The sequence below is a fragment of the Diabrotica virgifera genome, chromosome 1 (genome assembly GCF_917563875.1).
Source record: "Diabrotica virgifera virgifera chromosome 1, PGI_DIABVI_V3a".
Classification (NCBI taxonomy): Eukaryota; Metazoa; Arthropoda; class Insecta; order Coleoptera; family Chrysomelidae; genus Diabrotica; species Diabrotica virgifera.
The window spans coordinates 165926907-165949038 of record NC_065443.1 but is presented as its reverse complement, the minus strand read 5'-3'; the positions used below and the strand labels follow the sequence as shown (position 1 = coordinate 165949038).

At 33.8% G+C, this 22132-nt stretch overlaps 1 protein-coding gene across 6 annotated transcripts in view; it reads right to left on the bottom strand.

Annotated features, from left to right (window-relative positions):
• The window catches only part of LOC114339763 (anoctamin-5), a 202643-nt gene that overhangs the window by 45344 nt on the left and 135167 nt on the right, over positions 1-22132 (bottom strand). For all 6 annotated transcript variants that reach the window (XM_028290443.2, XM_028290441.2, XM_028290442.2 and 3 more), the window contains 4 exons: positions 14171-14331; positions 10554-10786; positions 8123-8299; positions 7563-7766 (listed from right to left, as the gene is read on the bottom strand). In XM_028290443.2, coding sequence (XP_028146244.1) covers positions 7563-7766; positions 8123-8299; positions 10554-10786; positions 14171-14331 — 775 coding nt within the window. The remainder of the gene's footprint in view (positions 1-7562; positions 7767-8122; positions 8300-10553; positions 10787-14170; positions 14332-22132) is intronic.

Sequence of the window (22132 nt, the reverse complement as noted above, 5' to 3'; positions counted from 1 at the left end):
GCATTTTTCATTTTTCTAAGAGGGTAATATAGTCGGGGAAAGTTTCTTTTAAACCTGAATTGTTTGATTTTATTGTCATACTTTGCTAATTTACAAAGATCAGAATTAAATTCAGGTTATTTAACCGCATTCCCTTTGACTTTATTTTTTTGTTATTCTTTAACATAAGGCGATAAAATATTCTTTACAAAATTAAAATCACGTATCAATTAGTAAATTGGTTTTTTGTTTGTGCCGATCGTTAGTGGTACCTATACCTCAGTTAATGTTGTTTTTTAAGTAAAAAAGGAACACATTAATGTAAAAGTAATTATTATTAAATTGTCAACGTCGGCCAATAGACAAATTTTGTTATAATAATTATTATACAGGTTGACTCTATTATAGATGAAACTGTGTGTTTATTTTACACAGTAATTTTTATTTAAAGGGTTTATGTTTTATAATTATTTTTTGTCTATAAATATTCAAATAGCAGAGGACATAGTTTTCTATTTTATTAGCACAAAGTTCGGTTGTATTTTATTAATTTTCGTGTGGTGAACCTATTTTATTTCCTAACGCTAATTTCATATTTTTCTAAATTTATTAATTCTACATTTAAATTTACAAAATGGCAGATAAAATTAAAAAATATCAATCTTTAAGACAAGTTGAAGTGCAACAAATGACTGAAATTCATGATGTTGCTTTAAAGGTAGCTGCTGACGATAAGAATTTTTACCCGGTTTTGGAAGTTATGTATGAAGGATTGGAAAAAATTCGTGACAATTTTTATGATCTTCATAATAAAATAATTATGTTAGTTTCTGAGCAAGATAATGAGGACGCGCTATTTAAAGTCGAAGATGATTGCCGTAGTAATTTTGACAAATTATATTATAAAATTAAATTAACATACGTGCAAGCCTTTAGAAAATCTTCAACATCAAGTCAGCAAACTACATCAACTTCACAGTCTCAAAATCCTTTACCTATAAATTATTTTAATTTACCGAAACCGGAATTGCCATCTTTCAGTGGAAAAATAACTGAATTTAGAAGTTTTATAGATCAGTTTGATGCTCGCGTTCATACTCTTACTTACTTACAACCAATTGACAAATTTAATTTGTTACTATCGTGTTTAAAGGGTGCAGCGCGCGATGCTGTGGATCATATTGACATCACAGCAAACAATTATCCAATTGCCTATGATCTGCTTTGTGAAAGGTTTAATAATGTTAGGGTAATCGCTGCCAATTTATGGAATAACCTTGAAAGTTCACCACAACTGACTTCAGAAGATCCAAAAGAACTACGCAAGTTGTTAGATACATTTTCGAAAAATGTGGCATCTCTAAATAAGCTAGGACTACCCACAGTACATTGGGATTTTATACTTGTTCAAATGATTTTAAAACGATTAACTGTTTCTTTAGTAACACGTTTTGAGCTTTTTCATAATAATTCAACCATCCCAAGCTATAAAAAACTGATTGATTTTTTAAATCAAAGTTGTCTCGCTTTAGATAATATTGATTTTCACACTAAACCAAAATCTAACTTTTCTAAAAAACCTAATTCTTCCAAATCTACATCATTGCTTGCTCAAACAGAACCTGAACCAAAATGTTCTATCTGTAAAACTAATGATACCCATGCCATTTATAAATGCTCCGTTTTTTTGGCAAAATCTCCTGTAGATCGATTTCAATTAATAAAAAAGAACAAGATGTGTATTAACTGTCTTGGATCACATCGTTCTAGCCTATGCAAATCTACATGGACTTGTCACTCGTGCCATAAAAAACATCATACACTCCTTTGCTTCTCCTCTTCTAAGAAAGAAGAGAATGTTCAAGATTCGGCGGCATCCACTTTAAATTCAACGACTGGATCATCCGTTTCTGTGTGTTTTTCTTCCGCTGATAAAAGTACTTTGCTTTCCACTGCATGTATTGAGGTGCTTGATTGTCACGGTAACTACCAACCTGTTAGGTGTCTGTTAGATTCGGGAAGCATGACGTCCTTCATCTGTCAAAAGACCCTTAGGCGTTTAGGTTTACGTCCCATGAAAACTTCAGCTAACATCCAAGGATTAGGTTCTATGCAGTCGAACACTAATTTAGGTGGGGTTACCATTTCTTTTAAACCAGTACGTAAATCTTCTCCTATTTTGACAACCGATGCGTTAGTCTTGACAAAAATATGTGAGGATCAGCCTTTATGTAATTTAGAAGTTAATACTTGGCCCCATATTGCTAATTTAAAGTTAGCAGATGATAACTTCTTTCGTAGAGGATCCATAGACATTCTTTTAGGAGCTGATGTATTCTCTACCATTCTTTTGGATGGACGTATTTACGGCAATCAAGATCAACCTGATGCAATTAATACTATATTTGGCTATGTGCTTATGGGAAAAGTAAATATTTCAAAGGCACCTACTCTTACTTCTTTATTTTGCCAAGTTGAAGATACGGTTTCTTTGGATCAGCAAATAAAGAAATTCTGGGAATTAGAAGCAGTCCCTGAAGGTTTTTGCTTAGCTCCTGATGACGCTAAAGTGGAAAATATGTTTATGAATACTTATAAGCGTGAACAATCAGGACGCTTTGTAGTAGATCTACCTTTTAAGGAAGAAAATCCTGTCTTTCCTAATATTAGATCACTTGCTCTTAGTAGGTTTTATTCATTAGAAAGAAGGCTTCAAAAATCTCCTGAACTTTATGACCAATACCGCACCTTTATGAAGGAATTTGTTGAGCTCGGTCACATGGAACCTGTCCCATTGAATAACTTCGATTCACCTTATGTTTACTATTTATCGCATCATTGTGTTTTAAGACCTGAAAGTCTAACAAGTAAATTAAGGGTCGTTTTTAATGGTTCCGGGCATCTTCCAAATCAACCCTCACTCAATGACAAATTATTCACTGGTCCTAAGCTTCAGACTGACATCTGTACAATTTTGATTAATTTTCGATTGCATGGTTATGTAATTACGGCCGATATTTCTAAAATGTATAGGCAAATTTTAATTAATCCTACTCAAACAGATTATCAAAGAGTACTTTGGCGTTCTAATAATTCTGAACCTGTTCGAGATCTTCGTATCAACAGAGTTGTTTATGGTCTCTCTTGTTCTCCTTATCTTGCTATTAGATGTCTACATCAGTTGGCTAATGATGACGGGGATTCGTTTCCTCTAGCAGCCGAGGCACTTAAAACTGGAACCTACGTTGATGATATCATTTCTTCCTGTCCTAGTTTCGAAAATGCCTTAGCACTAAGAGACGAACTTATTGCCTTACTTGCCAAAGGAGGTTTTGAGTTGAAAAAATGGTCCAGTAATGTACCCGATTTATTGAAAGGATTAGCTGTATCAGATTTAGCAATAAAACCTCTTACATTTAATGATGATATTTCGTCCAAAACACTTAAAGTATTAGGGTTGGAATGGGACGCTTCTTCGGATACATTTGCTTTTAAAGTTCAAGTTTTAGACTCTTCTTGTACAAAACGTCATCTTTTGTCCAATTTAGCAAAAATATTTGATCCTCTTGGATTTTTATCTCCAATAACATTTCTAATTAAACACCTTATTCAAAGAATATGGACTCAAAAGATTGGTTGGGATGATGCTCCATCAAAAGAAATTATCCGTTTGTGGAAAAAATACATTGATGATGTAGCATATTTGAGTAAATTAAATTTACCTCGTCGTTTATTAATTGACGATATTTTACGCTTAGAAGTTCACTGTTTTGGTGACGCTAGCGAGAAAGGTTACTGCGCTGTCTTGTACTTTCGATGCTTATCACCTTCAGGCCAACCTTTTGTTTCTTTTGTTATAGCTAAATCTAAGGTCGCACCCATTAATAAGGGAATTACTATTCCCAGATTAGAATTGTCTGCTGCGGTTTTAGTGGCTCGACTAGTCTCCTTTGTTTCTTCTGTTATTAAAGATAAAGTAGAAATCAAGGAAATATACTGTTATTCTGATTCTGCTGTTACATTACGTTGGTTACAATCTTCCCCTCATCAGTGGAAAACTTTTGTGAGCAATAGAGTAGCTTATGTGCAGGAACGAGTAACTTCTTCATGTTGGCACTATGTTCCTTCTGAAGAAAATCCTGCTGACATTGGTTCAAGGGGTTGCTTACCCTCTGAGTTAATTAACTGTTCCAAATGGTGGGCGGGGCCAACCTTCTTACAATCTGATCCGCTAACGTTCTTTGAACTTAATTCAAAGGAGTCTACTAATGTAAATTTGGAAGTGCGGACTGTCGCATTGATTGCTGAAATTCCCAATAATTTTTTAGATATTTTATTGGATCGTCATTCGTCTTTAAATAGGTGTGTTCGATGTTTGTGTTACATTATTCGTTTTTTCCATTATGTAACCAAAAACCGATATGGTAATCTGGAAATAGGTTGTTTAAGTTTATTGGAGCAACATAACTCCTTACTGGTTTTTGTTAAACGAACACAGCAGATCTTTTTTAATACTTTAATAAATTTTATCCAAGATAAACAGCTGCTTCCAAAAAATTTAAGAAAGCTTTCACCTTTTATCGATGCAAAGGGAATTCTACGTGTAGGTAGTCGCCTAGCTAATGCGCCCATTTCGTATGATCGCAAATTTCCGGCATTACTTCCTAACAGTTGTAAATTAACTGATATGATTATTGAATCTACTCATCTGCAATATCTACACGCCGGGCTTCAAACTGTTCAATACCTAATTTCTCAGCGTTTTTGGATTATATCTTCCAAACGAGCCATTCGTAGAGTACTGTCTAAATGTGTTAAATGTTTTAAGGTGAATCCTTTGTCCCCAGTTCCGTTAATGGGAAATCTACCGCTAGCTCGAATATCTCAACTAAAACCTTTCAGTAATGTTGGAGTTGATTTTGCGGGCCCTTTTCCTATAAGAGCTTCCAAACTTCGAAAGTCTCAAACTCTTAAAGCGTATTTGTCGCTTTTTATTTGTTTCTCAACAAAAGCTCTTCATTTAGAGCTCGTATCTGATTTATCCACTGACGCGTTTTTAGCTGCGTTTAAGCGATTTGTCAGTCGTAGAGGCCGATGTCAACATGTTTATAGTGACAATGGCACTAACTTTGTTGGAGCCAGAGCAGAACTTAACAGATTGGCATCACAAGCTGCTTCTCATGAATCTATTCAATGGCATCTCATTCCCCCTTCTTCTCCACACTTTGGAGGTTTATGGGAATCTAATATTAAGACGGTAAAGGGTCATTTAATTCGCACAATTGGAGAACAAGTACTAACTTTTGAAGAGTTATATACTATTTTTTCTCAAATTGAGGCCATCATGAATTCGAGGCCAATATGCCCGTTAAGTTCAGACCCAAACGATCTTAGTGCGTTAACTCCAGGACATTTTTTGACCATGGAGCCTTTGAGTGCTCCGCCCGAAGAAACGTTGCTCGATGTTCCGCACAATCGGTTGAATCGTTGGCAATTATTAAATAAGTTGCACCAACAGATTTGGGAACGGTGGTCTAAGGAGTACCTCCAAACTCTTCATCAAAGGGCTAAATGGAATTCTCCGTCTCCAAACGTCCAACTAGGTACCTTAGTGGTAATCCGCCAAAATAATATTCCCCCGCTACAATGGCCTTTGGGCCGTATAATTGAGGTTCATCCTGGATCTGATGGTATAGTTAGAGTGGCCACAGTGAAAACTAATAGTGGTATATATAAACGCTCTATAGTAAAATTATGTCCTTTGCCTTTTGAGCCGTAACAATACTGCGTATTGTGGTGGGCGGTTGTGGTTCGTCCACATAAGTAGGAATAACCATTTTTAATTTTCTTGTTTTTGTAAAGAATATTTTAATTCATTTTCTTTTCAATATTATGGGACACCCCGTATATACGAGTAGGCCAATACCTAATTCAGTGAGTATGTATTAATTTTTATCATTATTTTCAAGTAAAAACCTTAAAGTTTTTTGTATGTAATTACCTGCCTACTCGCCTCATTTTAAAAAGACAATTCGCCAACCAACTCTCTTGGTTAACAGTCACTTACAATCATTCCGAAAAGTGTATAGAAACTCAATATAGTCCTCGCGAGTGATTTATACTTTATACTACTCAGCAATAGCAGTACGAAAAATAGCAGGCCTGCTCCAGCTTGTGCAACGAGAAATGACAAGGTAGGAAATATTTTTATTACAATTTACTTTAAGGTCTGGTTTTTTTACTGTTATTTTTTTTTATTCTATTTTTAAATTCACCCTATGCTAAACAGTCCACTAATAAAGCTCACTGAGTTAGTAATCTCCTCCAAGATGATTTAGAAGCCTTGCAGATGTTACCAAGAAAATGGACCAATAAGTTTTCAATTTAAAAATCTTTTAGTAATATTTTAATATTTTTAAATATTATTAATATTGCTATTAGGATTGAAAACTACTTCATATTATAATATATTATTTATAAATAAGTTTTAGGTTTTATTGTAAAATTGTTGCTTTAACATGTTTTTATCTCTTTAATAGCAAATATTAATTCTGTTCACACAGCAAGACTTTATAACAATTTCTTTTATTTGTTTCAGAGCTGAGACAAAACCACAAAACTGAGCATCGGAATCTGAAGCTAGCGGGTTTAGTGTAAGTTCTAATAAATAATTTTAGACAATAGATTGTATTTTAGTTGAGTGATTACTGAATAAATAGTTATATAAAATGGTATTGTATTTTTTATTCACATTGTTTTATTCAAATTGTGGCTAGTATGTCAAAACAAACCTTAAGCAAGTTTGTATCAAGTTTGAAAAAACAAACTTCATGCACCAAAACAAAAACAAACCTTCAGCAAGTTTATTATATCAAGTTTGAAAAAACAAACTTCATGCAAGTTTGTCACACTCCACCTAGCAAGTTTGATTTAAACTTGCTGCAAGCTTGCAAAGTTGCCATGGCAAACCTGCAGCAAGCTTTCATGTTTGATGTATCAAACTTGTTGCAAGTTTGAAACATGTTTATTTTGCTATCTGGGTAGTCTCCCACCTTTAGACGTATCAGATGAATGTGACGACTGTCACTGTGACAGTAGAATTTTATAAAATACGTCTGTCACAGACGTCTAAAGGTGGGAAACTATGTAATGCAATGTTAATTAATACGTTTATAACGATAATTTCCACCTCCACTAGTTTCATCTCTTTTTGTTTCGCAATGTATTATATTTTCTATCTTTTGCGCTATTCTGCCGGTTACTAGCGTGCTCATCACTGTATAATATTCACTATTGATAGTTCTTTCTCTCTGATTGTAACTGAACAAAATATGGAAAGATCAATACTATGGACCACTCTCAGGGATATAATTAAAAGCTAGGAATTATGCCAAAGAAGCAAAATATCGTTGACCAGCTACCATCTACATATTGGACAGACGATCTGTAAAGAGTGGGAATAAACTGGATACAAGCAGCTCAGATGAGAAGGAAATGACTACTTCTGAGAGGGTCTTTTCTTCAATAATAAACCTAATAGTCTGGATCATGATTTTCAGAATTAAATTTATAAAATTACTTACCTCTTCCTGTCTGTAACCGTAAATAGTATTGTATTCCTTCGGATACCCAACAAATTTACCTTTAAAAAAGGCGATGTAAAAAATGGAAGCGTAATAATTAACAAATTGGAGTAAATATATTTTAAGCGTTAGGGAATCATCAAATTCAGTCTGTGTTCTGAGTAATTCATACTCTGTTAAGTACTCCGCAATATAAGAATATATCTGAAACAAAGGAAATGGGCCTCTTATACATTTTTTTCTTTCAAGTCTGTTACAAGTCATCAATGAGATTTCTATGTTATCAGATTACAACAATTTTTTAAACTTACGAGCACTTACTTTAAACACTACGGGCATTCATATAGGTACGTAGAAATATTACATATTGCGCAGTATGTAATCGTAATAATTTTGATAATTTTGGAATAATTTTGACTATATATTAAATATAATTCATATTTTTTTATGACAATTTATGACATTAAAAAATAATTCGTTAATATGCTACTGAATGTTTTTTGCACAAAGTAAATACAATATATTAAAATTATAAAATGATAACATTTTTGGCTACTTACATAATTAAAAATAAAAATAAAAACTAAGTTGATACATGCTGCCGTGCATGTTGTAAATAACATAGCTGAACTGTTGTCCACAACTACCGCTGACGATGGATTAAATGCTTTTAACGATACTAGAACGGACATTCGGTACATAACCACAGCCACAACAGTTGCTAACGCCAATGTTATCTAAAATACAATAAAATTAGTTCAATAAAAATTATGAACTATTTATAAGACCCATATTATTGCAACCAATGTAATGATAAATAAATACGTTAATATGTGATTAACCTCATTAATATAAGCCTATATTACTTAAAAAAACTTGTCAAATAGCTGCCGGTTTAGTCTGCAACAGCGAATTATTTCTTCTTTGACAACTAGATAAAAACAAGACTTTAGCGACCAAGTAAACGCATACAGTTATACCATAGAAGAACAACATTAAGGTGTGTTAAGCCGGATTGATGTTACAACGGGGACGTGGACGGGACGGGGCACGTTGAAGGGTCGTCCGATATGAAAAACATTGGCTGATCTTACGACGGAACGGGGCGAGACCGGGAAGTGCTAAGGACGTGCGACTTTTATGGTTCTGCGCGCCATGCCGTCCACGTCCCGTAACATAAATAAGCCTTTAAGCGTTGTGGAAATGCTCTCAACCCTGATACGGCGCGTCCTAATGGCTAACAGGGGACATACAGGACAGGTATGAATAAGGTATAACCAATGAAACATCTTCTGTAAATGCCGTCTCCCAATCGGACGTTGGATGTCATCATCACTATCTTTACTCTATCTACAGCTGCTCTGAAGAGTTCTAGAGAACTGCATTTAAACCAGTCCCTTAAATTATTCAACCAGGACACCCTCCTTCTTCCTATACTCCTTCCTCCTCTTATCTTTCCCTGACTGTAGCTTATTTGTGTTGTTGCTTCAATATCCAGCTTTCAAGTCCATATTACAGTATCGAAAACACGTAGCATCTCAAAGGTCGTAGTCCCAAAATAGTTCCTCTCAGTTTTAATCTAAGGTCTTTGTTGTTGAGAATTGTTTTCATTTTTACAAAGGCATTTCTTGTTATTTCTATCCCGGTCCTTATTTCTGTTGTTTGATCATTATTGTCTAAAATCCAGGTTTCTAGGTATTTGTATTTATCAACATTTTTTATCGGTACATTTTCCAAATGTATGTTTGTTTGTATATTTGTTTTCTTTGTTATTATCATGTATTTGGCCTTTTTTATATTCATTTTAGTCCATATTTTTCACAGAAACTGTTTGTTTTGTTTAAAAGTAATTGTAATTGCCATAATCACGGTGTCATCTGCATATCTTATGTTGTTAATAGATCTTCCGTTAATTATTATTCCTTTACTTTGAGATAGTAATGCTTCTTCAAAAATGACTTCACTATAAACATTAAATAGACAGAGACATAATACATCGCAGTATGCAAATGCAGTATGTTTAATACAAATTAAACCTCGAAGATTAACTAAGAACATGACAGCAATATCGTTACGGTAGATTTAACACTTCACCACGCTCAATTTGCAAATCACAGAGAGTCGCCTCATACCTGCAAGGTACTGGGGAAAAAGTTTTGCCAGAGAGCTCGCGAACTCTAGATGGTTTTTCCTGATTTAAAAAATGAAAACATTTTCCCCCTATTCGAGGAAAATGGAGAACGAGACAAAATAAAAAAGATATAGCACAGAAGGGGACTCAGAAATGGGAGACCCTTTTAAGTCTAAAAAAAACATAAATGGGACGAGCAAAGAGGCAACTCTCTGTCTCTGCCACAAATTTTAAGCCAAACAACACGCCATACATGCTCGCTAAGAGCGGTTCCAGACTCGTCGGCTGGATGACGGGGTGGGTTTAGTCGGTAGGCGGCCCGTCAAGATGAAGTAGGACGGACTGAATCCGACACACCTGGGACAGCTTCCCAGACGGTCTTGCGAAGATTCCCACCTCCCCACCCCAAAAAAAGGTAAAGATCAAATTAATTTTAATTCCTAGTACTCAAATCGTGAGTAAGAACGAAGGTAAATAAATCACCATCGCACCATCTGTTTACATATGTTTCAACCTCTTGGTACCATCAGAACAGCCTGTAGTGTGCTCTGAGCATTTGAATCAGAGCAAACCACAGGCTGTTCTGATGATACCAAGAGATTCAAACGTATGTAAACAGATAAAGGTGGTCTCTGAAACAAATTGAATCTTAACTGTATTTAAATAAAAAATTATTCTTTCCTAAATCTATTCACCATCCACATACTTAAAAAAGCAGCAAAACCTAATTTGAACTTATATTATATTGCCATCAATTCTTTAGTAATCAATAAATTGTTTCGGGTAATTTATTTATTTAAAAGATAAATTCAATTAGATTCCAACAATAAAATGCCCAAGCTAAAAAGTGATTTGCTTACTAAAAGTAGAACGACAGAGAAGCTCAGTATTGTCATGGGGACCCTTAATTTCCAAAACGGTACACGCGGTTCCATTGTATTTGTAACGACATTAACTTCCTTTTTTTTGACATGAGCTAAGCGCGCTAAATACTGAGGTCGTGGATGTTCTTCCTGTATATCAAAACCTGAGACGTCCCACCTATGTGTTATTTCTGCCGAATATCTTTTCCACATTTCCAAAAATAAAGTCGCTACAACAGAAATATGTGATCAAAATTTATATATAAAGTTAAATTTAAGTCAGGTTTTGCTAATCAGTTGATCAAAAATAGTGACAAAAAAGGAATGCTATCATTATCTTAAAATTCTTAGACTGTGGTATTCAATAAATGCTGTACGGGGCAGCGATAACTATTTTAAAAACATTATTAATAACAAAAATGTTGGAAAAAATAAGTGAAGTGTTAGTCAAAGTCATAAGGATGGATAATGCTAAAATGAAACACTGCACTAAAGACTTATTATAAATATCTTTAGTAAAATTTATCATGGCGATAAGAAACATACACACTTTGGCTACTGATTATGAACATTGGAATTCATGATCCGGAAGGAAAGGTAAATCCAGATTAGCCCGCCAGATTAGAAGCCCTTCTAGGACGTCATCAATATAATCTTCATGAACTAGAATACGCTTAAAATCAAGGGCGTAGTCATTTGGCCCTGACTAGCATGTGGTCTAACGTACTACGTAAGTTGTCGTATTTCTAAAATCAAAGAAAAAAGTCCGAACTGTGTCAACCGCCATGTTTCGTTCAACCGGGACTTCCAACCACTCCACCGACAACTTTTTTCTTAATACATTTACAATATTACTTTAAACCCCTTTTACTGCTTACTTCACATTCACACTTAAAATTGATTTGGTACAATCCACAATGATCTTTTCATCTTCATCCATCAAACCACTATTATCTATCCAATGACTTATGGTATGTTAAACAGTAAATGGTTAAGTTCAATTAGTTACCACTATAAACAGCCCGGATTAACCGATAATAGTATAAAAGGCCCGGTTTCAGGTAAAATTTATTTTAGGCTTTATTATGGGAGTACCGTCTAGTCAGTGTTAACTGCAAAAGACCAACTCTGTCTACCTCGGTGGCTTATCGCTCCGGGTGGGTCTTAACAATGGGCCAGGTCAGATAAATTTAATAATATTTACGACCGCACTAATTGAACTCAAACCATTTACTGTTGAACAAACCATACATATAAATTACTGATATCATCATCCACATACATCTACATTATCTAAATTTTCATCTATATACAACCCACCCCCATAATTCTACATATGACTATTTTCACCCCATCTATTCAATCTGCCATTACCATAATATACCACTTGATAACACTGATCCATACTAAAACCAAATTAAAAAGTCTTATTTTTTCTTTCTGAGTCCCGTTCATGTTCCATTCTCATTAATTTTCTCATATACATCTTATATTCCATCCTCTCCTTCCACTACTGTCAACTACATCTTATAACGGTTTGGTTTCAAACCCTTAGGGTTCCGGGTTACCTGCGGGGTCCTTAGGAATTAGTCGCCTAAGTCTGAGCTTATTTTTTAATGATATATCCCCCTAGACTTTTTAAGACATTTTTACACTTCAGTCACCCCTACTGTGACCTATTCTTGAACTTACACAAATTCCAACAGCTACCAACAAGTTAAATAAATTCGATAACTTTAAATCAACATAAAATTGCTTTTCTAACTCCTGGGTCTAATCACAATAGGGTTTATTATGAACGATTTTAGTTTTCGATTTTTGTGTAATGTGGTTTGCCTACCACCTCCATTGACAACATACATGAATACATTTTCATAACTATAACATTAAGTTTATTTTATTTTAATTGATTATTTATCACAGTGGAGTGATTGTCGTTACTGTTCTTAATTTAACAAGCTTTACACCAGAGTCTTCAAAACTGACAGGTTAAATTTTTCAACCCCCTGTGGAACTGTCACTTCTGTCATGTCATCGTTCAGGTATCATTACCACTTGCCACCATACAGTCAACATGTGAACAAGTTAATTTAGAGCTCAAATGGTACATGGAATATTTTGAAGATCCATGTTTAAGTTCACATATTTTATCTATGTTTCCATGACGGATCAAGATTAAAGGGTTTTTACCCATATATTTTTATAATATTGTATTTTGGTGGCTACCATGTTAGATCACGTGAGTATAACCTATAACGTTTCTTAAAACCGTACTCAAAATTTAAAAACTTTGCATTATCTTATCAGGTTATACGCATTTTAGGTAAGCACCGATGATGATCGGTCATCCGATCGAAAACTAGTTCTGTGATGTAGCCCTTTTTAGGGATTATTAAAAATATACCTTTTATAAAGGATTTCAGTCGTTTTTTGTAATATATGGTATACAGCCAAATACAGGAAAACTTTTTTCTTGTGGATTTTCAAGTCAAATATTATTTAATTGTTTATAAAACCTCTAAGCCATTTTCTTGAATCCCATCAATTCAACCTTGGAACAGAGGCAGAATGCAGACACTGCTTCAAAACCTCGAATTCGTTTTCAGCTAGAAAAAACTAATCGATCACACATACAATTGGAACAGCTACGATATCAAGACTCATGGAATATTGTGCATTGAAAATACTAATAATAATTTATGCGCATTCCTTGATTTTTTCACACAGTGCACTCACTAACCCTTTCTTGCCAGATTTATCTAAAATCATTTATATAATTTGTTCAGGACAGACTGAAAGCGATGGGGTTTTTGATTTTTTATCTGAAGTTGAAACAACTGGTGAACGACAACGAACCACATTCTTTTCCAAGAATAAAAAAAATCAAATAAAAAAAAATATTTTCTTCAATTCTGCTTACAAAAAAACAAAATAGTTATATTGTCAGGACAAAAAAGTTTTGAAATTAATTTATCGGACAGTGCTATATTTGTATAAAATTCCCTCCAATTTATCATTTGTGATTCGTGTCCGAAATTTTGTAATCGCAAAACATACCTGCCATAGTTAACATATTTACGCTGTCGGGCTAAAGAAGCAAGGCTGTAAATTTTTCGGACAAGAGATCGACAATATTTTGTAGTCAATTATAAATATTTTCAAAAATTAAAACTTTTTTAATAACAAAACTATACCGCGCTACACTGACATCTTGCTTTATTGATTCTTGACATCTTGATTATTTTAACGTTTTATGTTTTCATTAAAATTAAACATTATAGGTTTGTGATAACAAAACATAACCTCGCTAGAGCTACAAGTTTAGGTGTTGTACGTGCGGACATGCGTCCAACCTACACTCTGAAAATTTTCAAAAAATGGTAGACTTGCTCAAATGAAGAAGTTAAAAACATTTTCAAAAAAGGGCGGTGTACTGAGGACTATATTATGTACACGAGATGTCGATGTTCACGAGACGAATCGTCAAGAAGAAATAATCCCAAACCACTAAAATGTATCCTTACAAAACACCGATCACGAAAGCCTACTCTCCTTGATAATTAAATTAGGTTTATAGTTTTCTTGATATTAGCAATTAAATTTAAAAAACTTACCCCAAATTGACATAAATACGGCAAAAAATACAGTTGTCGGATTGTCAAATAGATATGTAATTCTTGAATGGACACAAGATTCGGATATATTCCAATAATCACACCATACATCACATTGAGGACACATTTTTTCTTTGATTTTTTCATGACAAATATCTTCACTAAAATAACAAAAACTAAATTTTATTAATTTAACATACATATTTCTTATTATACATTCCTATATATACATTTTTATATTCGGTTAATACTGTAGAACCATAAACGAATAGCAGTTGTTAGCTAAATGAGTTCACTATTACTTAAACTTAAATGAACGAGGTATTAAACAGTTTTACACTTGGTGATTTAAAATACAGAATCACTTTCGCGGTTTAATTTTTAGAATACCATTATGAATAAATGAAACATGTTTATTTCGGGCAGTACGCTCAATTTTTCGATATGTTATGATCAATCAACGATATGTTTTTCACATATAAAATACGATGAAATCATCAAGTACAATTTTATGTAATAAAGTTTACACTAATAGATAGTCATCATAACCATCATCTTTAGTTAGACAACTCTTTGTAGATCCTGGCCTACTTTAAGATTCTTGTCATTCTGTTGGGTTTCTAGCGACCTGTTGCCATCTTTATATTTAATATCCCTAAGTCCAACTCAACTCCATCTAGCCACCTAATTTGCGGTCTGCCTGCTTCTTCTTCCTTCAGATGTTCCTGTGGATGGCTTTTTAGCAATCGTATGGTCTGGCATTCGTCTTACGTGTCCAGCCCATCTAAAGCTGTGTTTTAATGAACGTTACATGTCTGGTTCATTGAGTTGATATAATTCAAAATTAAATTATTTGCTGTCTGCCACCTAATTTGCGGTCTGCCTCTGCTTCTTCTTCCTTCAGATGTTCCTGTGGATGGCTTTTAGCAATCGTATGGTCTGGCATTCGTCTTATGTGTCCAGCCCATCTAAAGTCGCTGTGTTTTAATGAACGTTACATGTCTGGTTCATTGAGTTGATATAATTCAAAATTAAATTATTTGCGCCACTGCCATTGGTCTTTATTGCTCCAAATATTTGCGTAGTATTTTACGCTCGATATTCCCAAAAGTATTTCATCCTTCTGCCTTATAGTCCATGTTTCTGCCCCATATGTGAGGACCGACCTCAGCAGGGTTTTTTATAATAATTTTAGTTCTTCTTTGCTTTTTGCTTGAGTGGAATTGTTTTTGTAGTTCATAGCATGTACTTATAATTAACTATTGTGATTGGGAAACTGAACTGAAAAAATAATTTTATTAACGTCAGTAAAAATGGTATACATTTTTATTTTAATTTTATTAACGTTTCGACGCTTAAAAATGAAAAATATTGTTTTGTATTTGTCTGGTTCATTGAGTTGATATAATTCAAAATTAAATTATTTGCTGTCTGCCACCTAATTTGCGGTCTGCCTCTGCTTCTTCTTCCTTCAGATGTTCCTGTGGATGGCTTTTAGCAATCGTGTGGTCTGGCATTCGTTATATGTGTCCAGCCCATCTAAAGTCGCTGTGTTTTAATGAACGTTACATGTCTGGTTCATTGAGTTGATATAATTCAAAACTAAATTATTTGCGCCACTGCCATTGGTCTTTATTGCTCCAAATATTTGCGTAGTATTTTACGCTCGATATTCCCAAAAGTATTTCATCCTTCTGCCTTATAGTCCATGTTTCTGCCCCATATGTGAGGACCGACCTCAGCAGTGTTTTTTATAATAATTTTAGTTCTTCTTTGCTTTTTGCTTGAGCGGAATTGTTTTTGTAGTTCATAACATGTACCGGGTGTCCCAATAAGAATGGCTCTCGGCCATATCTCAGGAACCGTTTATAGTAGAGCTTTGAAATAAAAATTTTTATAACAAAAGTTGCCTCAGGAAAAGCCTGGAAATTATTTTCATAATTGTGGGTCCACCGCTAGAGGGCGTAATTGAATATCAAAAATAAAAAAATCTAAATTTTACAAAATTTTCCTAATGAAGGGGCACTGAAAATCCGATTATTGTATTCTTCATCAAATTCTGCGCATATTTGATTTAACAAGTTTAACTCTACCTTTGCAAATAAGAGCTGGGGGTGAGTGGGAACCTTCTTATGAAAAAATGGCTGTAAGTCCGGTTCTGCTCAATCAAATTTTGAAAACTGGGTCTTGTTGAAGACAGATCTTTTTCTTCAATGTAAGCGTGATAATTTTGAACCATCTTAATAAGTAATAAGCCAGCTGGGAGGCGGTATTTAATTTTTTTCAGAAATCTAGTTTTCTTTGGAAAATATTAAATACAAGTATGCATTTTTAATCATACTTTATAAAATTAGATTAAATTAGCAATAGACTAGCGAAAACCGCATGTCGATACCTGTTTTCTATGTCAAGATATCTCGAGAAACGTGTAAATTTTATACATAACTGTTACTATCACCGGTAAACTAAGTTAATGAAAAGTAGTGTGCTGTGGAAAAAAACAAAATAACATTTTAAAATTAATTATTAAAAATTATTAATTATTATAAAAATATAATTAATTAAAACAACAATATAAAGAGAAACAATACTATTAAAATTAAATATAACACAGAACAAAAAGAACTACTTAGTGACGACCTATATATTCAAATATTCAAATTGTTGCCCATCATACACTACTCTAGAATACATTATCCAGAGAATACTAAACGCCATTCAAAGCATATCGAGAGCAGAAATTGAGACTGCTGTTCAATCTACTCTTGAAAGAGTAAATGTTTGCAACGAAAATGATGGGCAAAAATTTGAACGTTTATGTCATCACTAAATAGTTGTTTTTATTTCTTTGTAATAGGGCTTTTCAACGCTTCTCATTTGTTTCGAGCCTCTGCCATATGCCGTATAATCCGTGTATAATATTAATATACGAGATATGAACGAGGCTCGAAACAAATGAGAAGCGTTGAAAAGACCTAATATACGTTGACAGCTGGAAAATGTTTCTTTGTTGTTTCCATAGCACACTACTTTTAATGAATTTCGTTTACCGGTGACAGTAACAGTTATGTTTTTAAATTTACACGTTTTGTAAGATATCTCGAGATAGAAAAAAGATTTAACATGCGGTTTTCGCTATTCTGTTGCTAATTTTGTCTAATTTTGTAATATGGTATTAAAAATGCATGTTTGTATTTAATATTTTCCAAGGAACACTAGATTTCTGAAAAAAATTAAATAACGCCTTCTAGCTGGCATATTACTTAGTAAGTCGGTTGGAAATCATAACTTTTACATTGACGAAAAAGATCTATCTTCAACAAGACCAAGTTTGCAAAATTTTATTAAGCAGAACCGGACTCACAGCCAGTTTTTCATAACAAAGTTCCCACTCACCCCCACCTCTTATTTCCAAAGGTAGACCTAAACTTGTCAAATCAAATATGCGCAGAATTTTATGAAGAATACGACGATCGGATTTCCAGTGCCCCTTCATTAGGAAAATTTTGTAAAATTTAGATTTTTTAATTTTTGATATTCAATTACGCCCTCTAGCGGTGGTCCCACAATTATGAAAATAATTTCCAGGCTTTTCCTGAGGCAACTTTTGTTATAAAAATTTTTATTTCAAAGCTCTACTATAAACGGTTCCTGGGATATGGCCGAGAGCCATTCTTATTGGGACACCCGGTACATACTTATAATTGGGCCTTGTTATGCAAAAAGCAACCAACCCACATTTTTGAGGAAAACAAGATAATGTCACATATCGATTTAAAAATGTGTATTCTACATTGTGTAAAAAGCAACCAAGCCATTCTAAATATTAAACCATGAAAAATACTACTCCAAATTATTTCTGTTTAATAATAGTTCACTTAAGATTTCGCATAAGACAACCAACCCACTTGGATTGTTTGTGTGTATCACTGGACTGAACATATTATTACATTGCACTGTCGAAAAGTACCAGCCAAGTGGGTTGATATTGTTATGCCGATTACGGTTCCTGGAATGTTGAATCTTTTTGTTTTTACGTGTAGGTACTGACCAATATTAGTTCGTGCTTAAATATTAAAATATTTGTTGTGTTATATCTATTATATTATGAAGAAATCTTTGAATCTTTAATGCGAAAATATGTTTAAATCAAGAACTGTTAAAATAATTAAAGCGGCTCGCGAAATTGCAAGTTTTAGGATTAAGGCTATGTTTATCTTACTTTTTAAATATTATGGTTTGTTGTTTTGACTGATTATCGCATATTTTTTATTTGTATTGATATTATGTTTAATAGTAGAAATTCTACTGTATGGTATTACTGAGTTGACTGAAATTATTCGGTTTTATTCATGGATTTTGTGGGTTGGTTGGATTTTGCAGATTGCATTTTATTAGATATATTTCCAACAGCAAAAAGAAACCAACCCTCAATATGGCTATTTTTTTTGTAAAAATTTATTAGGATAATTTTGATACTACTATGATAAAATTGCTCTAAAATTAAACTATTGATTAGTGAAGTTATCGTTTAAAAAAATACGACGGAAAATTAAATATTTAGAAAAACATAAAAAGTTAATTTTCTCTTAATTTACAAATTGAGGGTTGGTTGCTTTTTGTTTAACATGGCCCAATTAACTATTGTGATTGGGAAACTGAACTGAAAAATTTTATTTCGTAGTAATTTTATTAACGTCAATAAAAATGGTATACATTTTTATTTTTATTTTATTAACGTTTCGACGCTTAAAAATTAAAAATATTGTTTTGTACTTTGATAACGACATCCGATTTGGGCGTCGAAACGTTAATAAAATTATTTTTTCAATTTAATTGTGGCTTATTTCCAAATCAAAATACAGTAAAACCTGCAATATCCGAATCAATGTGGCGACAGACCGATCCGGATATGAAAAAACCCGGATATCAAGACCACTTCTTTTATTTTAGTTTCTGAAACGTTTTCTCTTTCGTACATTCCAGTAGTCAACGTCGTCAATAACTTTCGTCGATAGACACGTTTTGTAGATTCTATAATACCTCGATCCATAGGCTGACAGAGGGATGTCACATTTGGGGGCGTCTTTTAGTTCTTTTGGGTCGGGATGAGAGGGTGCGTTGTCCAACAGCAGGACTGCCTTTCTCGGTAGATTTCGGTAGATGCAGACGGCAGAACCGTCCGGATATGGGGAGGTCCGGATATGACATGTCCGGCCGGATATGGCAGGTTGTACTGTAGTTAATTATAAAAATGTCACGAGGAAATAGCTTCAGAATAACATAGCATGTTCTATTTGTCTTTAAATTTCTTCACTTGTTTTGTTGCTAGTAGTTACCAGCGAACCAAGCTATGTGAATTTATCAAAAGATATGACTTTCAAACACTGTTTGCCGTTCCTCATTTACAATAGGATCCTTAGTAACCAATATGTAGTTCGCTTGGTTTTCGTTGATGACGAGACCGACCTGCTTCGTCACCGTTTCTAATGCTAGAAAATATTGCTGAACATCTTGCTTGATACGCTTTATATGTCAATGTCATCAGCGTTTGCTAATTGTATCTTCTTCTTAAGATGCAAATTCACTAATGGACGTTAGCGATCACATTTTCCATTAACTCTCTATTTCTTGCAATGTGTATCAGATATTGAATGTCGTTAATCCCTGTCCATTGCCTTATGTTTCGGAGCTAGGCCATTTTATCGCGTCTTTCAATTTTAATGCCTCTGCGGCCTCTTGCCTTCAATTTTACCCTTGATTATAAGTTGAAGGAACTGGTATTTTTCGTTTCGCATGATGTGACCCAGAGGGCATAGGTAAATTGAGTCCCGTATACCTGAATTAAGAAGGGTCAAAATATTTAGATGGCCGAATTGAGTCCCAGGCATCGTAATCCTTCTAATTACCTTTTAATAGCTTTTTAATTTGTAAGTATTTTATTGGTTATGCATTTATGGTAATCAAATAAAAAGTAATATATATATGGTTTGTTCAACAGTAAATGGTTTGAGTTCAATTAGTGCGGTCGTAAATATTATTAAATTTATCTGACCTGGCCCATTGTTAAGACCCACCCAGAGCGATAAGCCACCGAGGTAGACAGAGTTGGTATTTTGCAATTAACACTGACTAGACGGTACTCCCATAATAAAGCCTAAAATAAATTTTACCTGAAACCGGGCCTTTTATACTATTATCGATTAATCCGGGCTGTTTATAGTGGTAACTAATTGAACTTAACCATTTACTGTTTAACATACCATACCACAAAATATTTAGTATAGAGCGCGATCTATCTGTATACGATACAGTGTTAAGTTGATTGCCAATGAAAATCGTTCTTAGTGAAAAAGAAAAACAATAATTGATTGTGTTGAATGGCTTCAAACATCGTTTTCAAAATTATTTAAAAAAATGACGGCAAGCGTTGGATTTGTTGTGCGCAGACGAAAGAAAAATGTAAAGCATTTTTAAAAACCCAAGGGGACAACGTAGTGACGGAAATTATGGATGACCACAATCATAGTTAATTAAACGAAGATGTACTCAATCGTCAAATGTTAGTAACTCCTTGAAGTGAAAGACCGTAGAAGATATCAGTGAACGACCTATGAAAATGGGGGATATGAAAATTTTGCATGAGGAATTATGAAATGGCAATATTAGTACCTTGGCTACCAAAGAAGTGGAATTGGTCAGAAAAATATGTATAACGCCCGACGATCTCTTCTGCCTAAATTGCCAAAAAGTATGGAAGAAACTCATGAACATTAAAACATTTCCAGTGAATACCAACAAAAAGGAGGATTTTCTAATGGTAAACGACATACAAAAACCAAATTATTGTTTTATTACAACAGCAATTGAACTTTTGAATATTGCTCAAAGTTTTTTATGCAAATGTGCTCCATCCATGATCTAAAAGAAGATCATTATATACCTTTGGTTTTCTTCTTATTGCCAAATAGAACAAAACATACATAGACTGGCATTTAAGTACCTTACTCAGTGGCGGCGCCTGGTGTAAAATATTGGGGGTGCACACATAATGTTAACATATAAAAAGACCTTGAGACCCTATTTCCGTAGGTAAAGGTTTTTGAGTGTCTTCAAATTGTAAAAATCAAAGGACCTTAAATTAAAAATTACAATAAATAATGTATTTTATTGACTTAAAATTATAATTTAGTGTTTAAATGTTACAAGCAAGTTTTGTAACGAAAGTCAGTCGCCTGTTATTTTTTAGATAAATTATTCACAAACAAATTCAGTAAAATTTGGAATTTCTTGAATCATTTTTTTTTATCGAAAAAATTGCGAGTGCAGTTAATCGATCCTGGCCCATAGCTATTCTAAGGAAAGTTTTGATACGTTTCAATGCAGAGAGACATCGTTCTGTTTCTGCAGTTGTCACTGGCATCGTAACAAGTACATAATTGGAGAATTCCAATCTGGAATTCCAACTGGATAGTTAAAATCGTATCTTCTATTTTATTCATTATGCTTCCTCTTCTCCAAATATGTGCTTCACACCTACACAATTTGTAAGTTTTTACACAAATCTCCATTTTAAATAATCATTTATAATCCCGACGTTTGCACTTTAGTACATTCTTAATTAAAAAATTTGGTTTCGGCATTTTTAATTTTTCTTCTAAACATAATGAAGAAAATTTAATTGATTTTAAATATTCCACGCTAACATTTACGTCCACAAATCCTTCCATTCTTAATATAGTTCCGAAATTCGAACTTCATGAAAGCAAAATTTAAACATACGTGTGACGTGCACGTTGAAAACACCAAAGATCATGCCATAAGATCACATCCAACTTGTGATCCTGTGGCCATCTAAACTTGTGGGCTATAGCGGGTAGCGGGGTGGGTGGTGAGTTGTATTTAGTCGTATGAAAAGTCATTGGTATAGGAACCACTGTGAGAGCGATGAACGCGGGGTTC